The 23,157-nt window shown below is 42.5% G+C and overlaps 1 protein-coding gene across 2 annotated transcripts in view; it reads right to left on the reverse strand.

Moving 5' to 3' along the window:
- Positions 1-805: 805 nt before the first annotated feature.
- BLM (BLM RecQ like helicase) overlaps positions 806-23,157 on the reverse strand; it is a 117,425-nt gene continuing 95,073 nt past the window's right edge. Inside the window, exons 16-22 of one of the 2 annotated variants that reach the window (XM_066355441.1) lie at positions 22,426-22,616; positions 17,029-17,176; positions 10,658-10,857; positions 10,016-10,208; positions 6,889-7,011; positions 4,702-4,903; positions 806-1,239 (exon numbers count right to left, since the gene is read on the reverse strand). In XM_066355441.1, the coding sequence (XP_066211538.1) occupies positions 1,059-1,239; positions 4,702-4,903; positions 6,889-7,011; positions 10,016-10,208; positions 10,658-10,857; positions 17,029-17,176; positions 22,426-22,616 (1,238 nt within the window). In that variant the 3' untranslated portion in view covers positions 806-1,058. Of the gene's footprint in view, positions 1,240-4,701; positions 4,904-6,888; positions 7,012-10,011; positions 10,209-10,657; positions 10,858-17,028; positions 17,177-22,425; positions 22,617-23,157 lie in introns of those variants that run through there. The other variant, XM_066355443.1, reaches the window with a different exon arrangement.

Below are 23,157 nucleotides of genomic sequence, written 5' to 3' on the forward strand. Positions count from 1 at the left end.
TCCTGTCTAGCCAGTCTCCTCTGTTAAATGTGGAGCCCAAAGCCCCATGTGGCAGTCAGTAGGTACAGCACCAAGGGTGGTCCCCTTAGCATGGGAGCAGGATCCACCTCAGTACTGAGCCTTGTGACTCAGGCAGAGGTCACAAGACTCCCAGCCAACTCTGTCCTTAATACTTCTGACCCAGTCTGTGCTTCCTCAGCTCTACCCTCTTAACTGAGGTAAAGAGAAGTGGGACACCAAGGTCACTTACAGTTAAGAAACAGGGTATCTCCAAAAATAGGGTACTGGAGCCGTGAAAAAGAGGTGCCAAAATTCCACTTAAAGACCTTCTGACCAATCAGCCTATTAATGAAGGATAGTCTTAAAAAGTAAGGCCCCTCTAACACTGAAAGACTACACCAACATTTAATATATTCTCACCAACAGAATGTCTGAGCATTCTCTTGTTATTCCCAGATTTGGGGATATCATTCAGTGTTGACTATTCAATAGGCAAAAAAATGGGCATCTCATTGTTTTAATTTATATTTTTAACTAGGCAGATTGAGCATTTTCCACATATTTGTGGACCATTTCATTTTTATTTCTTCTTCTTAGAGCCTATTCATACTTTTTCCTACTGGTTTGACATTTCTTAATGATTTATAGGTACTCTTTGTATATTACAGATATGAATCCTTTATCAATTTCCTTCATTTTCTGTTTTCTAATTTTGTTTACATCTTCTACAGAAACTTTTAGTTTTACAATGTCCCATGCGTCTTTTCCTTCAACTTGTTTCATGTCATGCTTAGAATTACTCCGATTGAGATGATTCAGCTGCTGCTTCAGACATTCTCAGAAACAACAGCCACAAGGCTTGCAGTGGCAGAAATCATGCTTATTCAAAAGAAAATGTTTATTTAAAAAATAAGAACTGTCACCCCAAGCGTTTATTTGAATATTAATAGATATGGGTAAAAAATACAACTGGTGTAAGAAACTAACAGCTTTATATTCACAGATGGTCAGATGCTGACAAACAAGAAACAAGATCTCTGTACACTGAGATTTGATTGTTATGAAGAAAATGCATAGGCAGGCCTTAGGAACATTCTGTTTACAGGCTTTGGTGGGGCCATAATCCCCAATTTTCTACTGTCTCCTGATGCTGCCTGAGAACCATGCACAGCTGATCTTGACCCAAATGTGCTGGAGGGGTTCGTTTTAGGAGATCTCTTTCTGCATGTGGTGGACCCCCTAAAATGTGACAAAGAAAATTGAAATGTTAAATAAAACCCAAAGTGAACAGTCTTTCTTCTCTCAACCTGAAAGAACTGCCTAGCCCAAGATTTTCTGTGATCTTATGTGTCTCTCTGCCTATAAAGCCCCTGGGAAAGGTCAGTTTCCTTTACAATTCAAGGAGGAAAGACTGCTGCTCTTCGGACAAAGCTGTCTCCCTAAAATGTCAAGGATTGTTTCTGAATTCTATGACTTGAAGCCAATCTGTTTGCCTTTTCTCCAACCATACCTTTCACAGCTGATATCAGACTCCTCACTCCGGACAACAAAGCCCAAATCCACATTCCCAGGTCTATTCTGACTAAATAAAGAAAGCGAGAGTACTTGTTTTAAGGCTCCAAATGCCCAGATAACAGACACTCTGGAATTACTGTGCTTGAACAGTCCAGAGAAAGGTAGCTGGGAGTGTGGGGCTTGGACGGAGCAGAGTGGAGCCTCTTCCTGCCCAGCCCCAGCCAGAGGAAGGCTGCAGATGTGGTTCCCTGAGAGGCCTGCGAGCGGCTCGGGTCTGGCATGCCTGTCCCAGCCACGTCGCCAGCAGCTTGCTGGACTGCCTACACTCCCCGATCTGTGTGCTCGCACCTCCCACTCGTTGCCTTTAAAGCCAGGGAAGAAGCCCCTGCCACAGTCTATTACAAAGTCTTTCCAGCACCTCACTTCCCTCACTGGCCTGATCATGGCTATTCTTTTTTTCTCCCACCAAAATAAGACATTAAAAAAATAAAAATCACAGGGCCACATGTTTACAAGGATAAAAGCCGGCAGCTTTCTCTATAGAAGCCTTTTCTTATACAAGTATTTCCTGTTGCTTTGTAACCATGCTGAATTCCTGCCCAACACTAATTCCATAGCATTGAGGCAGGCAAGTGGCCTCCCACCTCTGAAATTCAGGAGGTGGTAACGGCATCCTGGTGGGGCTAGGGCTAGGCAAAGAGTGCTTTGCTCCAGGGCAGTTCTACTGCAGAACTGGCAAAGATGTGCAAATCCAGCAGAGAAGCAGCCTCTAATTTCCCTATGCTGATTTCCTGCTGAGAAATTAAGCCCCAAGCAAAAACCTGCTGTTTCTGTTGACTTCCAAAGCGAATCTGCCAACAGCAGCCTCCATCTCACCGGGCCATCCATTTTATCCCCACTTACGAAGCCCAGAACACTACTCATTCATTGTGATATTCTGAAGACGTAAAACGCTGAGGTCAGGGCAGAGAGTTAAGGTCCCTAGCCAAGAGCCGTGTTTATTCTATCACTGTGCAGAGATTCAACCAGGTGAGCAGGGTGGAAACTGTGGGAACTATCTTCCAGAGAGGCTTGGGTAAAAACAAGAATAAAGGCCCTGGCCGGTTGGCTCAGCGGTAGAGCGTCGGCCTAGCGTGCGGAGCACCCGGGTTCGATTCCCGGCCAGGGCACACAGGAGAAGCACACATTTGCTTCTCCACCCCTCCGCCGCACCTTCCTCTCTGTCTCTCTCTTCCCCTCCCGCAGCCGGGCTCCATTGGAGCAAAGATGGCCCGGGCGCTGGGGATGGCTCTGTGGCCTCTGCCCCAGGCGCTAGAGTGGCTCTGGTCGCAACATGGCGACGCCCAGGATGGGCAGAGCATCGCCCCCTGGTGGGCAGAGCGTAGCCCCATGGTGGGCGTGCCGGGTGGATCCCGGTCGGGTGCATGCGGGAATCTGTCTGACTGTCTCTACCTGTTTCCAGCTTCAGAAAAATGCAAAAAAAAAAAAAAAAAAAAAAAAACAACAACAAGAATAAAGTACAGATCTACAAAGAGGCTGTTACAAAGGTAAAAGGAAGTTACAAAACTTTCTGGTTTCAGCCAGCAGGGATCAGAGAAGAATCCCAGTGCAGACACATGGGCTAATTAAAAACCAGCACCAACACTGGGACTGGCTTTTGGACAAGTGTGAGCTTTCCTACTTCTTATTAGAACAGGTTCTAGGCTACAGGGCAAAGTGCTTCACTCTTATAAACAAAAGTTGTGGAAATTGAATACATGAGCCAATGGTAATGAGTACTAAAATAAGGTTTGCTTTGTTCTAACCAGTAAAAATGAGAAAATCATAAGCAATAAAATATTCCCTAATCTTTGCGAGCAGTGTAGTTGTAAAGGACTCTGCATGGATGCCGTGCAGAGATAAAAGTGCTCAGGGAAGGCGTGGGCAAGCCAGTGTGCAATCCTACCTGGGAAGCAGAGACCAGGCTGGTAAGGCCTCATAAGCCTTCCCCAGGGCTGGCCTCAGTTTCTCATCACCCCAGGGGGCTGCTCCAGATGTCTTTTAAGGACTCTTACTCTGTGAGGGCTCCTGAGAAAATGAGTATTACCCATAATACTCATTATAAAATGTCCCCACTGAAGAACATCTGCTGGTGACTTACACATTAAAAACCACAAAATTAAACTAACATTTACTAATGCCTTTAATTTCTGTACCCTGGCAGAAGGATCAGTGCATACAAGATGTTTGTTTATGGACTTAAAAGAAAATGACAATTTGGTAACATTTGCCTTCCCCTCTCTTCCTTCACTCAATTTTTTGTTTTTTTATTACCCAGAAGGAACAGAGGTACAAAAACTGCACCCAACAGATTGCAAAAATTTACTAAGGACTTGTTTCCCATTTCTGCAAGCATTTCTGTGACAATATGCAGTTATCTGGGGGCCAATGTCCAGACTGATGGGATGGTCACAAGCCTGTCAGACCTTACCTACATGGCGAGGACAGAGGATGTCCTTGCAGAAGACAGGAAAAAGGCTGTCAGAAACAGTGCAATTATGAAGAAATATGAATGCTGCCCAGATCATCACCCAGCACATCACAATACTTATCTTTCTTCCCCCCTGGTGTGCAGACAGTGCCCTGTGGCAGACAAGTCCCAGCCCAGGGGCCAGGTTCCTGTGCGAAAGGGAGAATGGAAGCCATTCATGCAGCCCCTCAAGGCCTAGCTGCCTGACCCTCTGGCTCTCCTGCTGCGGCTTCCTCTCCACTGCCCTGCATAGACTGAGAGGTTGGCTTTCCCAGGTATGAATGAATGGCAGGTAGAGGCCCACAGATTCTGCCACAAAAAAATGTAGCAAGGGTTGACAGAAATGTAAAAGCAATAAGGAAATAAAATCCCCTGTTTATTCTGCTAGTATTTATAGATTTACAGTATTTTAGATAAAAACAATTTTTTCCCCCAAGTTAAGGTCAAAATTGGAATTTCTGCAAACTAGAAAATTTGAGTGATAACTGACTTAGAAGTAGATATTTAAAAAATCTGAAGCAAATGGTCTTGTTTTGGATCAAACCTTAATCTTTACTTCATTAATTATAGAGGCAACATTTAATAATGGCTTGTTTTAACAGATGCTTGGAGAAAGCCAGAACAGCCGTACTTTCCCCCCTTACACCCTACATTGCAGAACATGTCACAGAACTTACACTTTTGTCTTGAAATCACTGAAACCAGTTTTTCTCCTTTTAGACCTTTGGCAGGCTGGTCCCCTTTTCCTCTTTCTTTCATTTTTGGTTTTATTTGCAAAGTAGTGAGAAGATATGGGTGTTTCCTCATTAAACTCCTCAGAGCCATCTCTCCCGTTGCCTCTGCTGCTGGACGGGCTCACCGGCGGGCAACTGTCCTCAGCTACAAATGACAATGCAGACTTTTACTGAAGAAACCCCGCTGGTCCCAGGGCTGTTAGTCTACACAGAGATGCACAAAATGAGGCAGGTCAGCTGACACCTACCTGCTTTCCTGGTGTCTTCTCGTCACATGGATTTGACGATTCCGCAAAAACTGAACATTTCTTTTTTTTATTTCACAAGCCCCAAAGTGTGCTCAATGGAAATTTATTTTTTAAAGGAGAATCAGAATCCATTTAAAAATCTGACACTTTAAATTTAAATAAAGACCTCAGGTTTAGTTCATACTCTGCTGCATATAACCTATGCCTATTTGGGTAGTTAATCCTGTTAACCACTTTGAAAAGTATAATGTGCTATATAAGAGTTTTATTTATCATTTTACACATGCTGAAAAATAACCCAATATAAAGACCTGCCCTTTAAGCAACAGTAACTTAGTAAATGAACATCAGAAAATTCCAGATCATATTTTACTCTTCAAAGACAAACACTTCTTTGCATAACAGTTGTGAACATTTCACAAACCATGCAGGAAATGGGTCTGCATAGAACACACGTTTGCAAATGTGGTAATTTTACACAGGTATTTGCATCCCAACACACTGAAAGATCACGAAACTTTCCTACAGGTCAGTAAGGTCCTTCTCTAGTTAACAAAGAAAGGTATTTCTTGGCTGGTCTGGTTCACCCTCAGGCAGCTCTGCTGCCTGGTAGGAAGGACAGGAAGGGCCTTGTCCCTCCAAAACTGATTGACACAGAAAGGCACTATATCTGGAGCAAAGAGTGCTGTCATCCCAGCTATAGGACTTTGGGGAAATGAAAAGGTCTCACCCATTTCCACCTGTAAAATGGGTGTGAGAACTGAGTGATACAAAATAGGCAAAGCGCTGGCACAGTGCCTGTCTTTCAACAGTGACAGTGATTGTCACCACTAGCTGTTTCCACAGAGTAACAAGTTATTATAGTAAACAAACACAAAGTTCCTACCAAGAAACTGTCAGCATAGTTAAAACAAGGCTTTTAATGGAATAACTATACAGAGGAATTCATGAAAACCCTACTTTTTAGCATTTTGTTAATGGATTAAAAATGATTGTGAACAGACAGAATTTGAAACACCTGCTCACTCATTTCTCAGCCTGCTTACCATTTCCAATAGCCTCGAGGAGAAACCCTTATGGTGATCCCGTAGAGAAACAGGAAAAAACATAGAACTTGGCCTGTCTGCTGTGTCTCATCATGTGGCAGTAGGTTAGAAGAGGAAGTAAGACTTCTGTGTTCGTCCTGTCTACATCTTTCTTTATTCTAGATTTTCTCTTAGTCGGTGCTTTTTATAGCTCTGTGATGAGGTCTGTAATTAGAGGTACTCTATGACAGGCCTAATGTAACCTTTGGGGAACATCTGCTAATGATTCACTGACTCGGGCAGAATCTTTCAATGGCTAATAACAATAAGATTATCTAGCATTAAATTCCATGTTCATATTTCCAAAATATTTAAACTCCACTCTTAAAAATTTTATCTCTACAACATGCTTTTCAGATAACATGTTCCTTCCTCATATTAGAAAACTGCAACACAAAGAGGTTATTTGTGGCCTGCCAAGGACCACAGATTGCGAGGGTGGGGCAGGCCGGGGCACTGCACCTAGCCTTCCTGATTTCTCGGGCATTCGCCTTAACAGAACCAGCAACTTTTGGGCTGAAAAGTCCTCCTATTAGCAGTTCTAGTAGCTAGCATCCCCCAGAGGGCCTATTAGCAGTTTCAGTAGCTGGCACCCCGCAGGGGGCCTAAGCACCAGTGTCTTATAAGAGGTGCCTGGCACACCACTGAGGGCAGCCCTGAACACCTGGGCATCTGTGTGATAAGGTGTAGGAAGTGTGAACATGACCCAGAAACCAGAAAATTTTAATTCAGTGAGATGTATTGCTTAACATTAGAACAGGCTTTTAGAAAACACATTATTTGGCTGTATACTGAACCTGGCAATGTCCACTCCGAGTATTTCTGTAATATTGGAATCACTTCGGCACCATATTTTTCCAGTTTGTCTTCAGTAACACCATCAATTTGAAGCAAAACCTCAGGATCAGAAGATAAAGATTCTGTGCATGAACATAAAATCAGGAATTAAAATTACCACCAACAAAAAACCCACTGAATTTATGCTCATTCACCCATTCAGCACACATTTGTTAAGTGCCAACCAACTGCAGAGCACCAGGCACTTAGGCCAACTTTCTACAAGGCAGTTGGTGCCAACAGAGGCAGCAGACAGACCCAGAAGGTAGGAACCCATCATCCAATTCTAGCAGCAAAGGTACGTTAAGTTAGGGCAGAGGGAAGGGAGAACAAAGGATGTGGGGAAACTGGAGGACACCAGTACACTGCGCCTCAGAGTTTAACCAGACTTTGCTTTGTTCTCACAATAAAGACTCCGTAGAACACCCACATTCATGTTTCCAGCTCTGACTTCTCCCCTGCACTCCAGACTTGTGTATCCAACTCAGGAAGACAGTAACTCGCCTGATAGGTAGTGGCAAAGTGGATAGAGAGAAGACCGGGAATACTGAGGTCCCTGGTTTGAAACCCTGAGGTCATCGGCTAGAGCACGGGCTCAATGGCTTGAGCATGGGCTTGCCAGCTTGAGTAGAGCATCATCAACATGATCCCAAGGTCGCTGGCTTGAGCACGGGGTCACTGGCTAGGCTTAAGCCCCCTGCTAGAGGCGCATATGAGAAGCAATCAATGAACAACTAAAGTTACCCAAGTACGAGTGATGCTTCTCATTTCTCTCCTCCCTCCCTCCCTCTCTTCCTTCCTGTCTCTTTCTCACTCTCTCTCTGGAAAAAAAAAGAAGACTGTAACTGAATTCATATATCCCCCCAACCCAAACCCGCTCTTCCTCCAGTCTTTCAGCCTGTGGGGTGAGGCAGGTAATTTGACTTTAACAAGTAGGCTGTTGAGTCCTCTGCATACAGATGGCACATCAGTCTTTTAGCTGGACAAGCTTGTCATTTTAAAGAACACTCTAGCTGCTGTGTGGAAAATGGTTTATAAAAGAAAAAGTGGAAACTGGGAGTCCAGTGGGAGCCACTGAGGAGCAAGCGAGGATGCAGTGAATCAGGATGTAGCAATGGAGACAGAAGAGATGAATTCGGATGCGTTTCATAGGCTGGTCTGGAGGAGTCATTGATGCACTGGCTATGGGGAGTGAGGGAGTCATAATTCCTACATATTTGACTTGAGCAAAGAGTGGATTTCAAGTCTGTGATTTTTATATAATTTCTATGTTTAGAGGAAAAGGATGAGACCTTTGGGATAGACTAGAAGGTTTATGGAGAAAGTTAGTGGAAGACAAAGTGGGAAAGGCAAGTAGAAATGCAGGTCCAAGTAGAAATTCAGGACTTTGTACTTTATCTGGAGAGCTGTTGGAGTTTCAGCAGAGGTTTTGAAAGATTGAAATGTGTATCATGTGCATATTTGAAGTTAAGGAGACCAGTTAGAGAATGACACTAATAGCCTAGATACAAAATACAGTATTCTGGCCTTGGCTGGTTGGCTCAGCGGTAGAGTGTCAACTTGGCATGTGGAAGTCCTGGTTCAATTCCTGGTCAGGGCACACAGAAGAGGTGACCATATGCTTCTCCCTCCCGTCCCCCTTCACTCTCTCTCTTCCCCCCACCCGCAACCATGGCTCAATTGATTTGAACATGTTGACCTCAGTCACTGAGGACAGCTCTGTGGGGTCTCTGCCTCAGGTGCTAAAAATAGCTCAGTTGTGAGCATTGGCCCCAGATATAGGTTGCTGGGTGGATCCCAATTGGGGCGTATGCGGGAGTCTGTCTCTGTATCTCCTCTAATCTCACTAAAACAAACAAACAAACAAACAAACAAAACAACAACACTGTATTCTATAAATTCTAAGATACACTTATTCACAGTTTGACTTTCCTAAAGTCAAGATGGGTCTCACAAGTGCTGATGGTTGAATGGCAGCAGTACTGTGGTGGCTGCTGCCTGTGCACACAGGAACTGATCATAGCCATCAGTGCTGCCGGTGCATCCACAGCGGGACTGCAGTGCTGCTACCTGACATGCTGAGTTTCACTGACACATATAATGTCTACAAAAGACTAGACTCTGATTAGCTCTGAAAAAGTGACTGAAAGCAGAAAACCTCAAAAACAGAGAAATGGGGAATAAATTTGGCATTAATAAAGCAAATATGTTTTTGAGGAAATGACAATTCCATAGTTTTTTTGCACACAACAACCAATGCTTTACACAAGCTGAAAAAGAAGATGCCTAAAGTCGATAAAGCAGTGTTATATGTGTGTCATTGAAGATGTGCAACCCTGGCACTCTGTACCACCCTCAGAAAAACAAAACCATCACATCAGAATGAGTAACAAGGATTCTGCTGAAAATACTTGGGAAAATGGTGGAACACACTGAAAAAGGCAGTCGAAACTAACATTTTCAATGACATAAGAGAAAACAAAGACATGGTCAACCAAGTAAAAAAATGATTTGGAAGAGTCAGGTTTTGAATGTGAACTTTTATAAGTATGTGACAACTTATTTTTCAGGGACTCTGCTATTAGAATTAGGTTGAGCTATCTGAAGCCATGGCATTAACTCAGGAAACGGTATTTATTAACTGAAGATATAGTCAAGCGTCAGCTCTGGATTCAAGAAGCATAAAACATAACCTCTTTTCATAAGGAACTTAGCTCCCCCTTGCAAAAACATTGGTACATAACATAGTTACACACCATAAAGACAAGCTAAAAATGGACACAAAGCCATCAAAGTAACATCTGGTGTTACAGACTGCAATTACCCATATTCTAACAGTCAGCATTAGAGAAAAGTACAAAATCAAAATTTTATCATGTGTCTGAATAACAAAGTAATGTATATAACTTAGAGAGTATATTTTATCTCAAGAATAAGTTTGAATGGTTTCTCTGAGCTTTCAATTGAGCGGTTAAATGAAAATAATGCAAAAGACTGAGACATATTTATGCACTTAAAAAGTTTCTAAGCAAGATGAACTTTTGCCTACTAATTGTGCCACATAAGAGAAGACTTATACCCACCTACCTGCAAGCTTCTTGAGAGTGACAGTGTTGAAGATATTAAAGTAATGAACACCAAAAACTTTTCCCAGAGATTTGCAGACTTCTGTAAGTTCTCTAAGACATTTCTTAACCACCTCTTCTCTCTGAGAAACCTTCATCACTAAGGCTTTTTGTTTTTTTATACGGCTGGAATTTTCCGTTTCCATGAAGTCTACCTTTGTGTGAGAGAAAGAGAGATCGCAGGAGTGGGTGTGTGCTCATTTGTATCCAAAAAGGGGCTTTAATTTAATACTTAATTGCATTTTGAGGGGATATTTCTGTTACACCAGGTAGACAGTAAGGCCCCTAGGAATAGGGGCTATGTCTTCTCCACCCTTATATTTCCAATGGCCAGCACAGAACTGCTTCTTGGTAAATATTTTATAAACAAGTGACAATTTAGTGATCTGATAGCCCATTAAATTCACTTTAACAGATATTACATTACTTGGATTCAATTTTAAGATCCCTTTGCAAATTAAGAGAAACAATATAGTATTGATATAGGACAGTATAAATAAATTCAATATCTATAAGCTTTGGAAAAGACAGTTTAATTTGCAGTAATGTTTTTGTCTACTCACTGTGAAATAATAGAATGAAACAAATATTTAAAATACCATACCTTTAACTGGTCGTTTAGTAACATTTGGGCTTTACTTCCAGGCATCACATAGGCAATGGGTTGGTCAACAGCATTGATAAATAAGTCCTCATCCAAGATCTTGTCCAGTATCAGCTTTTTAAAAAGTCTTTCAGCATTGTGTCGTGAATACACAGATCCCTTTCCAAATATGCCTGACTGAATTTTCGCACTCTTACTCCCTGATGAAAAGATAAAAGAAGTTAGATTAGAAAATGTAAGTATATCATAACCCTCTAATGAATGAGGCTGAAAAGGTCATTTATAGGCAGGTCTAGATAAATGGAATAAGTAATCTACTCCAAAGGAAAACCCATGGCACAGATACTCATTCCCATAAAATGAGAATATTTGAGCAGAACTCTAAAATTTCTATGGTTGTATGTACTTTTCTTCATCTTTTTTTTAGATTGATTTTTAGAGGGGGGAGGGTAGAAGCAGGAAGCATTAACTCGTAGTAGTTGCTTCCCGTATGTGCCTTGACCAGGCAAGCCTAGGGGTTTGAACCAGTGACCTCGGTGTTCCAGGTTGATGCTTTATGCAGTACGCCACCATAGGTCAGGCTCCTCATCTTTTTATAACATAAATTGACCAGAAAAATCACAAAATAAAGTTTGTCATTTAGGATGTTGCATGAAAATTAAAAAAAATTTTTTAATTGATTTTAGAGAGAAAGAGAGAGAGAGAGACATCAATTTGTTCCTACATGTACCCTGTAGGGAATTCCCGCCCTGTAGGCGGGGAATTGAACCGGCAATCTCTGTACTTTCAGCAATGCTCTGACCAACCACGCTATCCAGCCAGGGCTAGGCTGTTGCATTCATAGCTTATAAAAATAATATTAGAGCAAAGAAATGACAGGAGTTTTTATAAACTTTAATAGCTTCATTTCACTGTGCTTTGTTAGAATAACTGCATTATTGATCTAGTCACAAAAAAAATTTTGACAATTAATTTTGGTCCTGTATTGAAATCACTCCTCATTTATAATCAAAGTATCTAAGTCCATACTTTTTATCACCCTCACAAATTTCAAACCTGAAGCATACCACTCCACAGACTGCACACTTCCCACCTCCCCCATGGGCTGAAGCACCACTGGGCTGGATCTCTGGTTTCACAGTCAGCTGCTGTAACTACTAACACCTTCATTGTAAATACAATTTTTAGTATTAACAACCTAGGGAAGCCTTGTGAAACTGATTATAATCAGAATTAAGTTACTTTATAAAGCTTTAGCTCTATTTTTTTTTTTAAAGATTTTATTCATTTTTAGAAAAGAGAGAGAGGAGGAAAGAGCAGGAAGCATCAACTCTCATAGGTGCCTTTACCAGGCAAGCCTGGGGTTTTGAATCGGTGATCTTAGCATTCCAGGTTGGTGCTTTATCCACCGTGCCACCACAGGTCAGGTCAGGCAAGCGTTAGTTCTATTTTAAGAGTTCCAAATAATTACATTATTATAAATTTCAGTTGCCTTCAGGCCACAGATGTTGAATGATTTAAGTCTTACTTTTTCTTCAAGTGATTTGTATCCCTGGAATGTCACATTATAGGATCAGGACTACTGACTGCCCTAGTAATTGTGAGCTCGGTGATATGAACCAACCCTAGTGCTGAGGATAATTTAAAAAGCTAGATAAAACATAATTTTTAAAAAATATAAAAGAACTAATGAGAAACTGAAGAATGTGTCAGGAAAATGTCTGATTTAGTCATCTTTAGGAATCTAAACGAAAGGTACAATCAAAGCTGTAGTTGAAGGTGTATTTATTTAAAAGGCTATTTAATACACTATTATTTGTAATAGAAGAATATTCCTGCCCTGGCCGGATAGCTCTATTGGCTGGAGCGTTGTTCCAATGTGCAGAAGTTGCTGGTTCAATCCCCAGTCAGGACACATACAGGAACAGATTGATGTTCCTGTCTCTCTTTCTCTCCACCTTCCTCTCTCTAAAATCAATCAATCAAATAAAATAAAAAGTATGTCCTAATATAAGACTACTTAGATACATTTCATCAACATGATCAAACATAAATTATTAAAAACTACTTTAGAATAAAAATTAAATGCTTACATCTTGTTATATAAAAATGATATAAACTTACGCACAATATAAACATGTGATTGTAACCACACACGACAATATTAGCAGATTTTTTTGAAGAAATTTGTATTTTTTGGTTTTCTACATATTGCAACATAGAGTAATCATGTATCACTCCTATAAAAAATTATTTTATCTGCAACCCTTTGTTGTCCCTGAAAAAGGTCCAAACCAGGACAAAGCAAGAATGCAGAAAGGGAAGACCAATACTAAAAGCTGCTTTTATCCTCAGGAATGAGCAGATCCTCCAAGGAAACAGCTGAGAAGCTAAGCAAAACCATCTTCCTACTTCAGTCTGGGCTATCAATTAAAAAAACCCCAGACTTGTTAATTGCTTTATATAGTTAATTAATGTGATATATGGGGAAAAATTAAACATAGTACAGAAGGGTTTATAATTAAAAGCAACATACCTCTGTCCCACCGTTGCCCTCCCCAGTCTCACTGCCCTTTCCAAGTTTCCTAAGCATGTTTAAAGTCTGTATGTTGCCCTGGCCGGTTGGCTCAGCGGTAGAGCGTCGGCCTAGCGTGCGGAGGACCCGGGTTCGATTCCCGGCCAGGGCACACAGGAGAAGCGCCCATTTGCTTCTCCACCCCTCCGCCGCGCTTTCCTCTCTGTCTCTCTCTTCCCCTCCTGCAGCCAAGGCTCCATTGGAGCAAAGATGGCCCGGGCGCTGGGGATGGCTCTGTGGCCTCTGCCTCAGGCGCTAGAGTGGCTCTGGTCGCAACATGGCGACGCCCAGGATGGGCAGAGCATCGCCCCCTGGTGGACAGAGCGTCGCCCCTGGTGGGCGTGCCGGGTGGATCCCGGTTGGGCGCATGCGGGAGTCTGTCTGACTGTCTCTCCCTGTTTCCAAGCTTCAGAAAAATGAAAAAAGAGAAAAAAAAACAAAACAAAACAAAAAATAAAGTCTGTATGTTGACTCCCACTGTTACAGCTGAGCAACAGTTTATGACAAGTCTATCTTTTTTTTAAAACTTATTAATTTCAGAGAGGAAGGGAGAGATGGGGAGAGAAGAGACAGAGAAAGAGATTGATTTGCTGTCCTACTTCTTTGGTGCCTCTCTTGATAGTTAAACTTCAGGGCCAGGTTAAACTTTTTAGGTGGATTTCCTATTATTGTCTATCTAGGTCTATGCCCCCCAAACTCCTCCCGTAAATGGAGACATCCAGTTATCAAGTTTGCTTTTGAGTAAGCAGGTAGGACCAGACGTTAGGTGGACTGAGTGCCCCCCACTTGCCACTCAGGGGCTCTGCCCCTAACTCAGCTGCTTTTCTAGTCCTCGGGCTGAGTTGCTCATTGAATAAAGCATCAACCTTGCACACTAGAGGTCGCAGGTTCGATTCCCAGGTCAGGGCACACACGAAATGCAATCAGTGAGTACACAACTAAGTGGAACGAGTCAATGCTTCCCTCTCATTCCTTCTTTCCCCCTCTCTCCCTCATGAATGGAAAATTAAAAAAAAAAACCCACTAAAAATTCGTAGAAAGAAATAAAGAATACCAACAATAAAGAGATAGGGAGTAAAAACTTTCTCTACTGGTAGGTTGAGTAGTTGGGGACCTGCAAATTAAACTGTCAAAAGACAGGTTTAATCATGTATGTTAAGTGGGTTCACAACTCAAAGGGTCAGTTAAACTTTGGGGCTTGAATACCATTTTAATAAGGGAAGGGGAGGAGAGAAATGACACTTTTGGTAGTTTATTTTTGTTCCACAATCAATGGCAGGCTGTATTTGATACAGTGCTTGTGTGGACACTTTCAACTGCCCCCTCCTATCTGTGCCTCTCCTGCTTTCCCTCCTACTCCCTGTACCTTTGGACTTCAAGTCTGAGGCTGACTGAAAGTGGGCTTTGCCTGGATGATAGTCCTAGTCTGTTCTTACCCCTACATTTACTTTGCATCCTGGTTTACTGCACTCATTCTATTTGTCAACATGCTTCCATCCATTTACCCAATGTGAGGATGGTCTCTGGTTCTCTATGCTGTTAATAGATTTAATTCCTTACTTTATTTCATTATTATTATTTTATAGGGCCTCAAGCAAAAAAGGACTGATATTTATGCTCAAGCTGCCATCCTAAACTGAAAGTTAGTTAACGGTCAATTCTCTAAGCAAGTTGTAGTCCACTAACTCAGGCGAAAACTGTGTAAGTCTCATAACTTACTTATTTTTTGGCCCTGGCTGATAGAGCGCTGGCCTGGCGTGTGGAAGTCCCATGTTCGACTCCCAGTCAGGGCACACAGGAGATACACCCATCTGCTTCTCTAATCCGCCCCCTCTCTCTTCTCTCTCTCTTCCCCTCCTGCAGCCATGGCTTGATTGGAGTGGGTTGGCCCTGCTTGCAGGCACTAAAGAAGAGCTTGGTTGCTGAGCAACAGAGCATCGTCCCTCAGTGGGCTTGCTGGGTGGACACCAGCCAGGGAGCATGCAGGAATCTGTCTCTCTGCCTACCCTCCGCTCACTGAATTAAAAAAAAAATTATTTACTTATTTTTTTTGTGTAAGCTTTATTATTATTATTATTTTTTTTATTGATTGATTTTATAAAGACAGAAGGGGTGGAGAAGGAAAGAGAGGAGATGGGGGAGGGGGAAAGGAGGAGGGAGGGGAAAAGAAGGGGAGAGGGGAAGGTGAAGAGGAGAAGGGGTGAGACGGGATGGGGAGAGAGGGGAAGGGGGGAAAGATGGAAAAGGGCAGAGAGGGGAAGGGGGGGAAGGGGGAAGAAGGGGAGAGAATAAAAGGAGGAAAGGGGGGAAGAGAGAAGCATTTATTTATTGCTCCACTTAGCTGGGCATTCATTGGTCACTTCCTGTATATGCCCTGAACAGGATGGAACCTACAACCTTGGTGTTTTGGGACGATGCTCTAACTGACTGAGTTGACTGGCCAGGGTCTCTCTCTCTCCCTCTCTCTTTTTTATTTTGTATTTTTCTTAAATTGGAAACGGGGAGGCAGTAAGACAGACTCCTGCATGTGCCTGACCAGGATCCACCCGGCATGCCCACCAGGGGGCGATGCTCTGCCCACCTGAGGCATTGCTCTGTTGCAACCAGAGCCATTCTAGCGCCTGAGGTAGAGGCCATAGAGCCATCCTCAGCGCCCAAGCCAACTCTGCTCCAATGGAGCCCTGGCTGTGGGAGGGGAAGAGAGAGAGAGAGAGGAAGGAGAGGGGGAGGGGTGGAGAAGCAGATGGGCACTTCTCCTGTGTGTCCTGGCTGGGAATCGAACCCGGGACTCCTGCATGCCAGGCTGATGCTCTACCACTGAGCCAACCAGCCAGGGCCTCTCTCTCTTTATTTTTAAAATTTTCTTTTTTGTGTGTGAAAACTCCTCATCTTATGACTTATATAAGTTATATAAAAAATAATTGGCATAATTTGTAAAAACTGACTTTCTTTTCTTATTCAAAAAAGGTTTTATTTTGAAACCTTTTGGTTCTGTAAGAAAATACACAAGAGCCTGACCAGGCAGTGGTGCAATGGATAGAGCATCAGACTGGGATGCAGAAGGACCCAGATTTGAGATCCCAAGGTCACCAGCTTGAGCATGGGCTCATCTGGTTTGAACAAAAGCTCACCAGCTTAGACCCAAGGTCGCTGGCTTGAGCAAGGGGTTACTCAGTCTGCTGAAGGCCCGCAGTCAAGGCACATATGAGAAAGCAATCAATGAACAACTAAGGTGTCGCAACGAAAAACTGATGATTGATGCTTCTCATCTCTCTCCATTTCTGTCTGTCTGTCCCTATCTATCCCTCTCTCTGTCCCTGTAAAAAAAAATTACACAAGAGATTTTATTTATTTTTAGCGAGCAAGAGATAAAGAGGGATAGACAGGGATATACAGATGAGAGAGATGAGAAGAATCAACTCAATAGCTGTGGCACCTCAGTTGTTCATTGATTTTCTCGTATGTGCCAGGGAGCTACAGCTGAGCCAGTGACCCTTTGCTCAAGCCAGTGACCTTGGGCTTAAGACAGCAACAATGGGGTTAGGCCTATGATCCCACGCTCAAGCCAGCAACACCATGTTCAAGCTGGTGAGCCTGTGCTCAAGCCGGATGAGTCTGCACTCAAGCTGGTGACCTCGGGAGTTTTGAACCTGGGTTCTCAGTGTCCCAGACCAATGCTCTATCCACTGCATCACCACCTGGTCAGGCAAGAGATTTTTTTCTATGTACTTGTAATGAATTCTTTAAATATTTAATTTCAAATGATTAACGCAAACTAATAAAACAGATGACTCACCTAAGAAAATGTCAACCAGCATATTCATAGTCAATCTCCCACAAGGACCTGCAGGTTTTATATTTCTTGTTCCTTGTGATGAACTATGTTCTTGAACAAACCTTACAATATTTTTTACATCGTCAGTCACATCTCGTGTCTTATAATCCTGTGAATAAAAAGAGATTAACTTTTGTTATAGTTAAAATAATGGTACCTGGATTACTAGGGTTTAATACTAACTAGTGGTATAATAAACCATTTCCAGGCCCAAAACTAAGGAAGTTTCAAATGTTCACTCTTTTCTAAGTTCTTGTGTTAACCTTGTGTATAGAAAAATTAGCACTGCATTATACTATATCTATTTTATTCCTGTTTCATAGACATACATCTTATCTTTCAATGACCTGTTAGTACTCTATAGGTAAGAATATTCTTCAAATAAGACAAAAAACAAAAAACCCCAATAAAACACCCTTTATACCTCCTACTACAGTGGTCTGTCACTTACTGGCTGGCAACTTCTGGAGTGAAAAAGATGCAAATTTGTGATTGTATGATCTCTTTTAGGTCTTTGGTGCCACAGTCTATCCATTTAATTATCTCCTGTCAGTTCACTTTCTCATTCTTCTTTGGACAGTTGTGTCCAAACTCTGCCTATTTTCTAAAGCCCCCCATTACTATCTGATCTGCTGCTTTCATCTATCTTAGTTCTGCAAACTATCAAGACCAACCACCTGGCTTCTTTCTCCAAAGCTGTCATCTTCTATGACTCTGTCCATGCAGTTCCTCCATCTTCTAGTCCTTGTTCATCTGCCACATTTCAACAACTGAAAGACTAACAGGTTTCTTGTTCTATATGAACTATTGGTAGTGATTCTGAGGCTCTATCTAGAATCACCAAGAAAGAGTGCCCTGTCACTCTCTCCAACATCATTTCCGCCTTCCTTCTTGGTGATTTAGTTCACTCCCATGGTCACACCTTCTACTTTTGCCAAACTAATAATAGCAGCTCTTCATTCTCTGACTACCACTTCCTACCTTTCTAATTCACAACATCTAGGACTGTGACCCCAACAATCCATTGGAACTGCCTATCCACTGATCCTCATCTTCAGATGTTGGCCTAAATCAGCTTGAATTCCATAACCAATCCTTATAATACGACCTTTCATATACTTCCAAGTCCTCTGCATTTAGGCCACTTTACATTGCAAGACAGAACACATTAGATGCAGCCCTAGCAGGTTTGCTCAGTGGCTAGAGCATCAGCCCAGCGTGTGGACGTCCCAGGTTCGATTCCCAGTCAGGGCACACAGGCGAAGCGCCCATCTGCTCCTCCCCCTCTCCCCCTCTCATCTCTCATCTCTCTCTTTGCCCTTCCTGCAGTGATTGGAGTGAGTTGGCCCCAGGCGCTGAGGATGGCTGCATGGCCTCCGCCTCAGGTAATAAGAGCTCAGTTGCTGAGCACCGGAGCAATGCCCCAGATGGGCAGTGCATCGTCCCCTAGTGGGCTTGCTGGGTGGGATCCTGATCAGGGTGCAGACAGGAGTCTGTCTCTGTCTCCCCTCCTCTCATTGAATAAAAAAAAAGAAAAAAAAAAGAAAAAAAAAAGAACAGATTAGATGAAGTTCCCCCCCACCCAGGTCTGCTCCTTTGTAGCTAAACTTGGCTGGAGAAACACACACAACCACAATGACTGTTTGCACTTTCAATATATGGCCACAGACCTCAAGTGGACCCTTAACACTGTCAGCTAACTTCCATACCTCCTTTAGTCCACTACTACCCCATTCTCTTAGAACAAGAGTCAGCAAATTACTACGATCCATGAGTTGCACGCCTGTTTTTGTAAATCAAATTTTGTTGGAACACAGCCATAGGAAATGGATGTGTTTATTGTTTATGTCTGCTCTGGAGATAAAATAGCAGTTGAGTAGTATAGTAGTTGTGACAGAGGCTGTGAATCTAAGGCCCAAAACCTTAAAATATTTACTCTCTGGTCTTTTTTTTTTTTTTTTTTTTACAGAGACAGAGAGTGAGTCAGAGAGAGGGATAGACAGGGACAGACAGACAGGAATGGAGAGATGAGAAGCATCAATCATTAGTTTTTCATTGCACGTTGCAACACCTTAGTTGTTCATTGATTGCTTTCTCATATGTGCCTTAACCGCGGGCCTTCAGCAGACCGAGTAACCCCTTGCTGGAGCCAGCGACCTTGGGGTCAAGCTGGTGGGCTTTTTGCTCAAACCAGATGAGCCCGTGCTCAAGCTGGTGACCTCGGAGTCTCGAACCTGGGTCCTCTGCATCCCAGTCTGATGCTCTATCCACTGCGCCACCACCTGGTCAGGCTTACTCTCTGGTCTTTTAAGATAAATTTGCTGACCCCCGTACTAGATGACTATTTTACTGAAAAAAAATTTTTTTTTAATTGATTGATTGATTTAGAGTCAGAGTGAGAGAAACATTGATTTGTTTATTTATGCATTCACTGCTTGATTCTCATATAAACCCTGACTGGAAATCGAGCCCGCAACTCTGGTGTATCAGGACAACGCTTTAACCACTGAAAAATCCAGCCAGGGCCTACTTTCTCCTTTCTGCTCAATCTTTTCTCTTACCTGTCAGCTAACAACCTTGCTTCCTACTTGAGAAAACTGAAGCAATAGAGATTTCACAAACTTCCTCTACTACATCTACCGTCAGTATCTGCCCTATATTTTCTCATCTTTCTACCTGTTATTACACATGAACTAACCAAGCTCCTGTCTAAAGCCCATGTCTTTACTTGTATCCTAGATCCCAACCCCTCTGCCTACTCAAGGACACTGCTTCAGCAATCCTCCCCTCCTTACCCAATTTTCATCCTCTGTAGGTACATTCCTTTTTTTTTTTTTTGTATTTTTCCGAAGCTGGAAACGGGGAGAGACAGTCAGACAGACTCCCGCATGCGCCCGACCGGGATCCACCCGGCATGCCCACCAGGGGGCGATGCTCTGCCCCTCCGGGGCGTCGCTCTGCCGCGACCAGAGCCACTCTAGCGCCTGGGGCAGAGGCCAAGGAGCCATCCCCAGCGCCCGGGCCATCTTTGCTCCAATGGAGCCTCGGCTGCGGGAGGGGAAGAGAGAGACAGAGAGGAAGGAGGGGGTGGGGGTGGAGAAGCAAATGGGCGCTTCTCCTATGTGCCCTGGCCGGGAATTGAACCCGGATCCCACGCACGCCAGGCCGACGCTCTACCGCTGAGCCAATCGGCCAGGGACTGTAGGTACATTCTTATCCACACACAAGTGTTTACTGTTTTTCTTGACTCCATTTCCCCTGCCAGCTCTTTCATTTCTCTGTTCATGTTCATCCTTGAAGCAAAACTTGAAAGAGTTCTACATATTCACTGCCTCCAATTTTGCCCCACTCTACTGAACCTGGTCAAGTCAAAGTCACCATGATTTCTCTGGTACTAAATCCAATGGGGAATTCTCAGTCCTTACTGCACTGAGCTCAGCAGCAGCACTTGACTACTTAGCATGCCCTCTTCCCTAAAATACTTAAGTTTCCTTGGTTTTCCTCTTATTTTACTAGTTCTTTCTTGGTCTCCTTTCCTAGTTCTTCCTCTTATCTTTAATCTCTTAATTTCTTGGTCTTCTTCTCTTCTGCCTAAACTTATAACCCTGAAGGTTTCACCTGCTCTCATGGCTTTAAATAACACCTACAAGTTAACCACTCCTAAATTCATATATATCACCTGCCTCTTTTCAGAGTTTCTGGATTGAATGGACAAATCTAACTCTGTACACCCGGAAGTGAACACCTGATCTTCCCTGCCAGACAGCCTTTCCCAGTCACCTCAGCAGAGGGTCACTCTATTCTTCGAGTTACTCAGCTCTTCAGCTATGCCACTCCCTCTTCCCTAACTCATAGCCCGGCTCAACCACACAAGCTCCCCTGCGGTCCCTCAAATGCACAAGCATGCCCCCACCTGAATGAAGGCTGTTGTTCTTGGCTTTGGCCAGGAATGTCCACGTCCAGAGAACTGCTCAGCTAAGCTCCCTTTTTCAAGGTTTGCTCAGATGTCATCTCCGCAATAAGACTTCCCTGGGCCACCTTACCTAATACTGCAGCCTGCATCCCATCCATTAGCCCTGACTCCTTTCATCGCTGTGCTTTACATCACGGTTCTTACCCCTATTGCATGCTTATCACGTGTATTGTTTGTACTTAGCCTTCCTCTGCTAGAATGTAAGATCCTCAAGGGCAGGGATCTTTATATTTTGTTCAGTGATGTACCCAAAGTCCTAGAACAGTGCCTGTCAAAGAGCAGGCGGTCAAATATTTGTTGAATGAGTGACCTGATTAGCAATGTGTACTAAGCTGGGCGTGGTGGGTGGAGATGGCCATGAATGCATAGATTCCACCCTGAGAAAGACTAAGTCACCTCTGCTGTGGCTGGTGCTGCCTGTCTTTGTAATTGCACTGATCACATGTCTGTACATGTCCATCTGTCTCCCCTCTAGTCTATGAACCAGCCCACACTACAACCTCTGGGGAATCCCCAGCACCTTATATAGACATTTCAAATAACGTATCAAATGTGAAAATACTCTGTAAACTGTAGACATTAAAACACAGAATTACTAGAATAGGTACAATAAAGTACCCAAGGATGGAATTTAACAACCCCCCAAGGTTATTTTTAGGACAGATGATAGCAAACTCACCCAGAAGTTATTGCCATTAATCTTCATAGTTTAAAAACCAATTTATAGAGTAATCTAATTCATCTGAATTTAAGCACACATTATAATTCCTTTGAGAATGAGATCTTTAAATACAGATTAGAGTTTAATTGAAAATATTCTACCTGCTCATATTGGATTTTTGGCGATATTTACAGATTAATGATATTTCTAAAATACCCCATAATTATCAGTGCATGTGTATAACCTCAGTATTTTGGATAGGTCGTGTGTGTGTGTGTGTGTGTGTGTGTGTGTGTATTAATGTTTACTTTATTGATTTTAGAGAGAGGAAGGGAGAAAGACAAAAACATTGATCTGTTCTGACATGTGCTAGAACCAGCAAGCTCTGTGCTTCTGGACAATGCTCTAACCAACTGAACTATCTGGCCAGGGCAAGGTCCAGTATATTTTTTTATGAGCTTCTAATTCTAAAGCTATTTCATAGAATTAATATTAAAGTGTTTCTATTCCAAATTACTATGGGGAGAAAGCAATCTTTCTTTGTTTAATCCCTTAAGGCCCATGATTCTCATTTAACGTTTCATTTTTATTTTTGTAGCAACGAAATGTCTATTGTTTGAAAAGGTCGAGCTCAGCTCAAAAGGATGAGAGGACTAATTCTCAAATCCATCTTTCATCTACCTTTTCTAAATTAAGAGGAAAAAAATATTTTTCTTATTTTTACCTTTGTTTTACAGCAATTATCACAAGAAACATCTGGGTGTTTCTTACAAAAATCAGGATTAAATCCAATTTCACCAAAGTAAGCCAAAAGCTGTATTCTTCTGCATTCTGCTATGTTCTCACAGTAATGCACCATACTATACAAATTATTAAAGTGAGTCTCTCTTGTATGACGGTTTCCATCTTTTTCCACTAAAAGAAATGAAGAACATAGCAAAACATTCTTATTAGAGTAGAAATATTTAGAATAGATTCATATGTTAAATATGAAATAAAATTATTAATAGTATTATGTACCAACATGACACCATTCTATAGTATACTTAACTGAATGTTTATGTTCGTTCCTTAAGATATTTGTTTTATAGGTATAAATGGAGATTGTCAGGAGTAGCTGAATATTTTTTTGCAAATCTTCATTATTTGCAATGATGAAGATTTGCATGATATTTACTGTATTTATCAGATAACCATGAACTGAATTGAACTGAACATCCAGAGAGCATAGCACGGAACTGCAGCAATGGGCTGTGCACCCCACTGAATACCTGAGGTCACAGTGGGGAAGCCAGCGGTTCTAAAATTGTGCGCCAAGGAGCCCACGGTGCTTCAGTGAATGGACGCAGCACTGGCAGGGTATTTCAAATTTATGGGAAACACAGCAATACCTGACTCCTGTTGAATACCATGCAAACTATTAGTTTGAGGTAGTTCATGATACGCTACATTCCTT

This window comes from Saccopteryx leptura, chromosome 13 (genome assembly GCF_036850995.1).
Source record: "Saccopteryx leptura isolate mSacLep1 chromosome 13, mSacLep1_pri_phased_curated, whole genome shotgun sequence".
In the NCBI taxonomy this organism is placed as follows: Eukaryota; Metazoa; Chordata; class Mammalia; order Chiroptera; family Emballonuridae; genus Saccopteryx; species Saccopteryx leptura.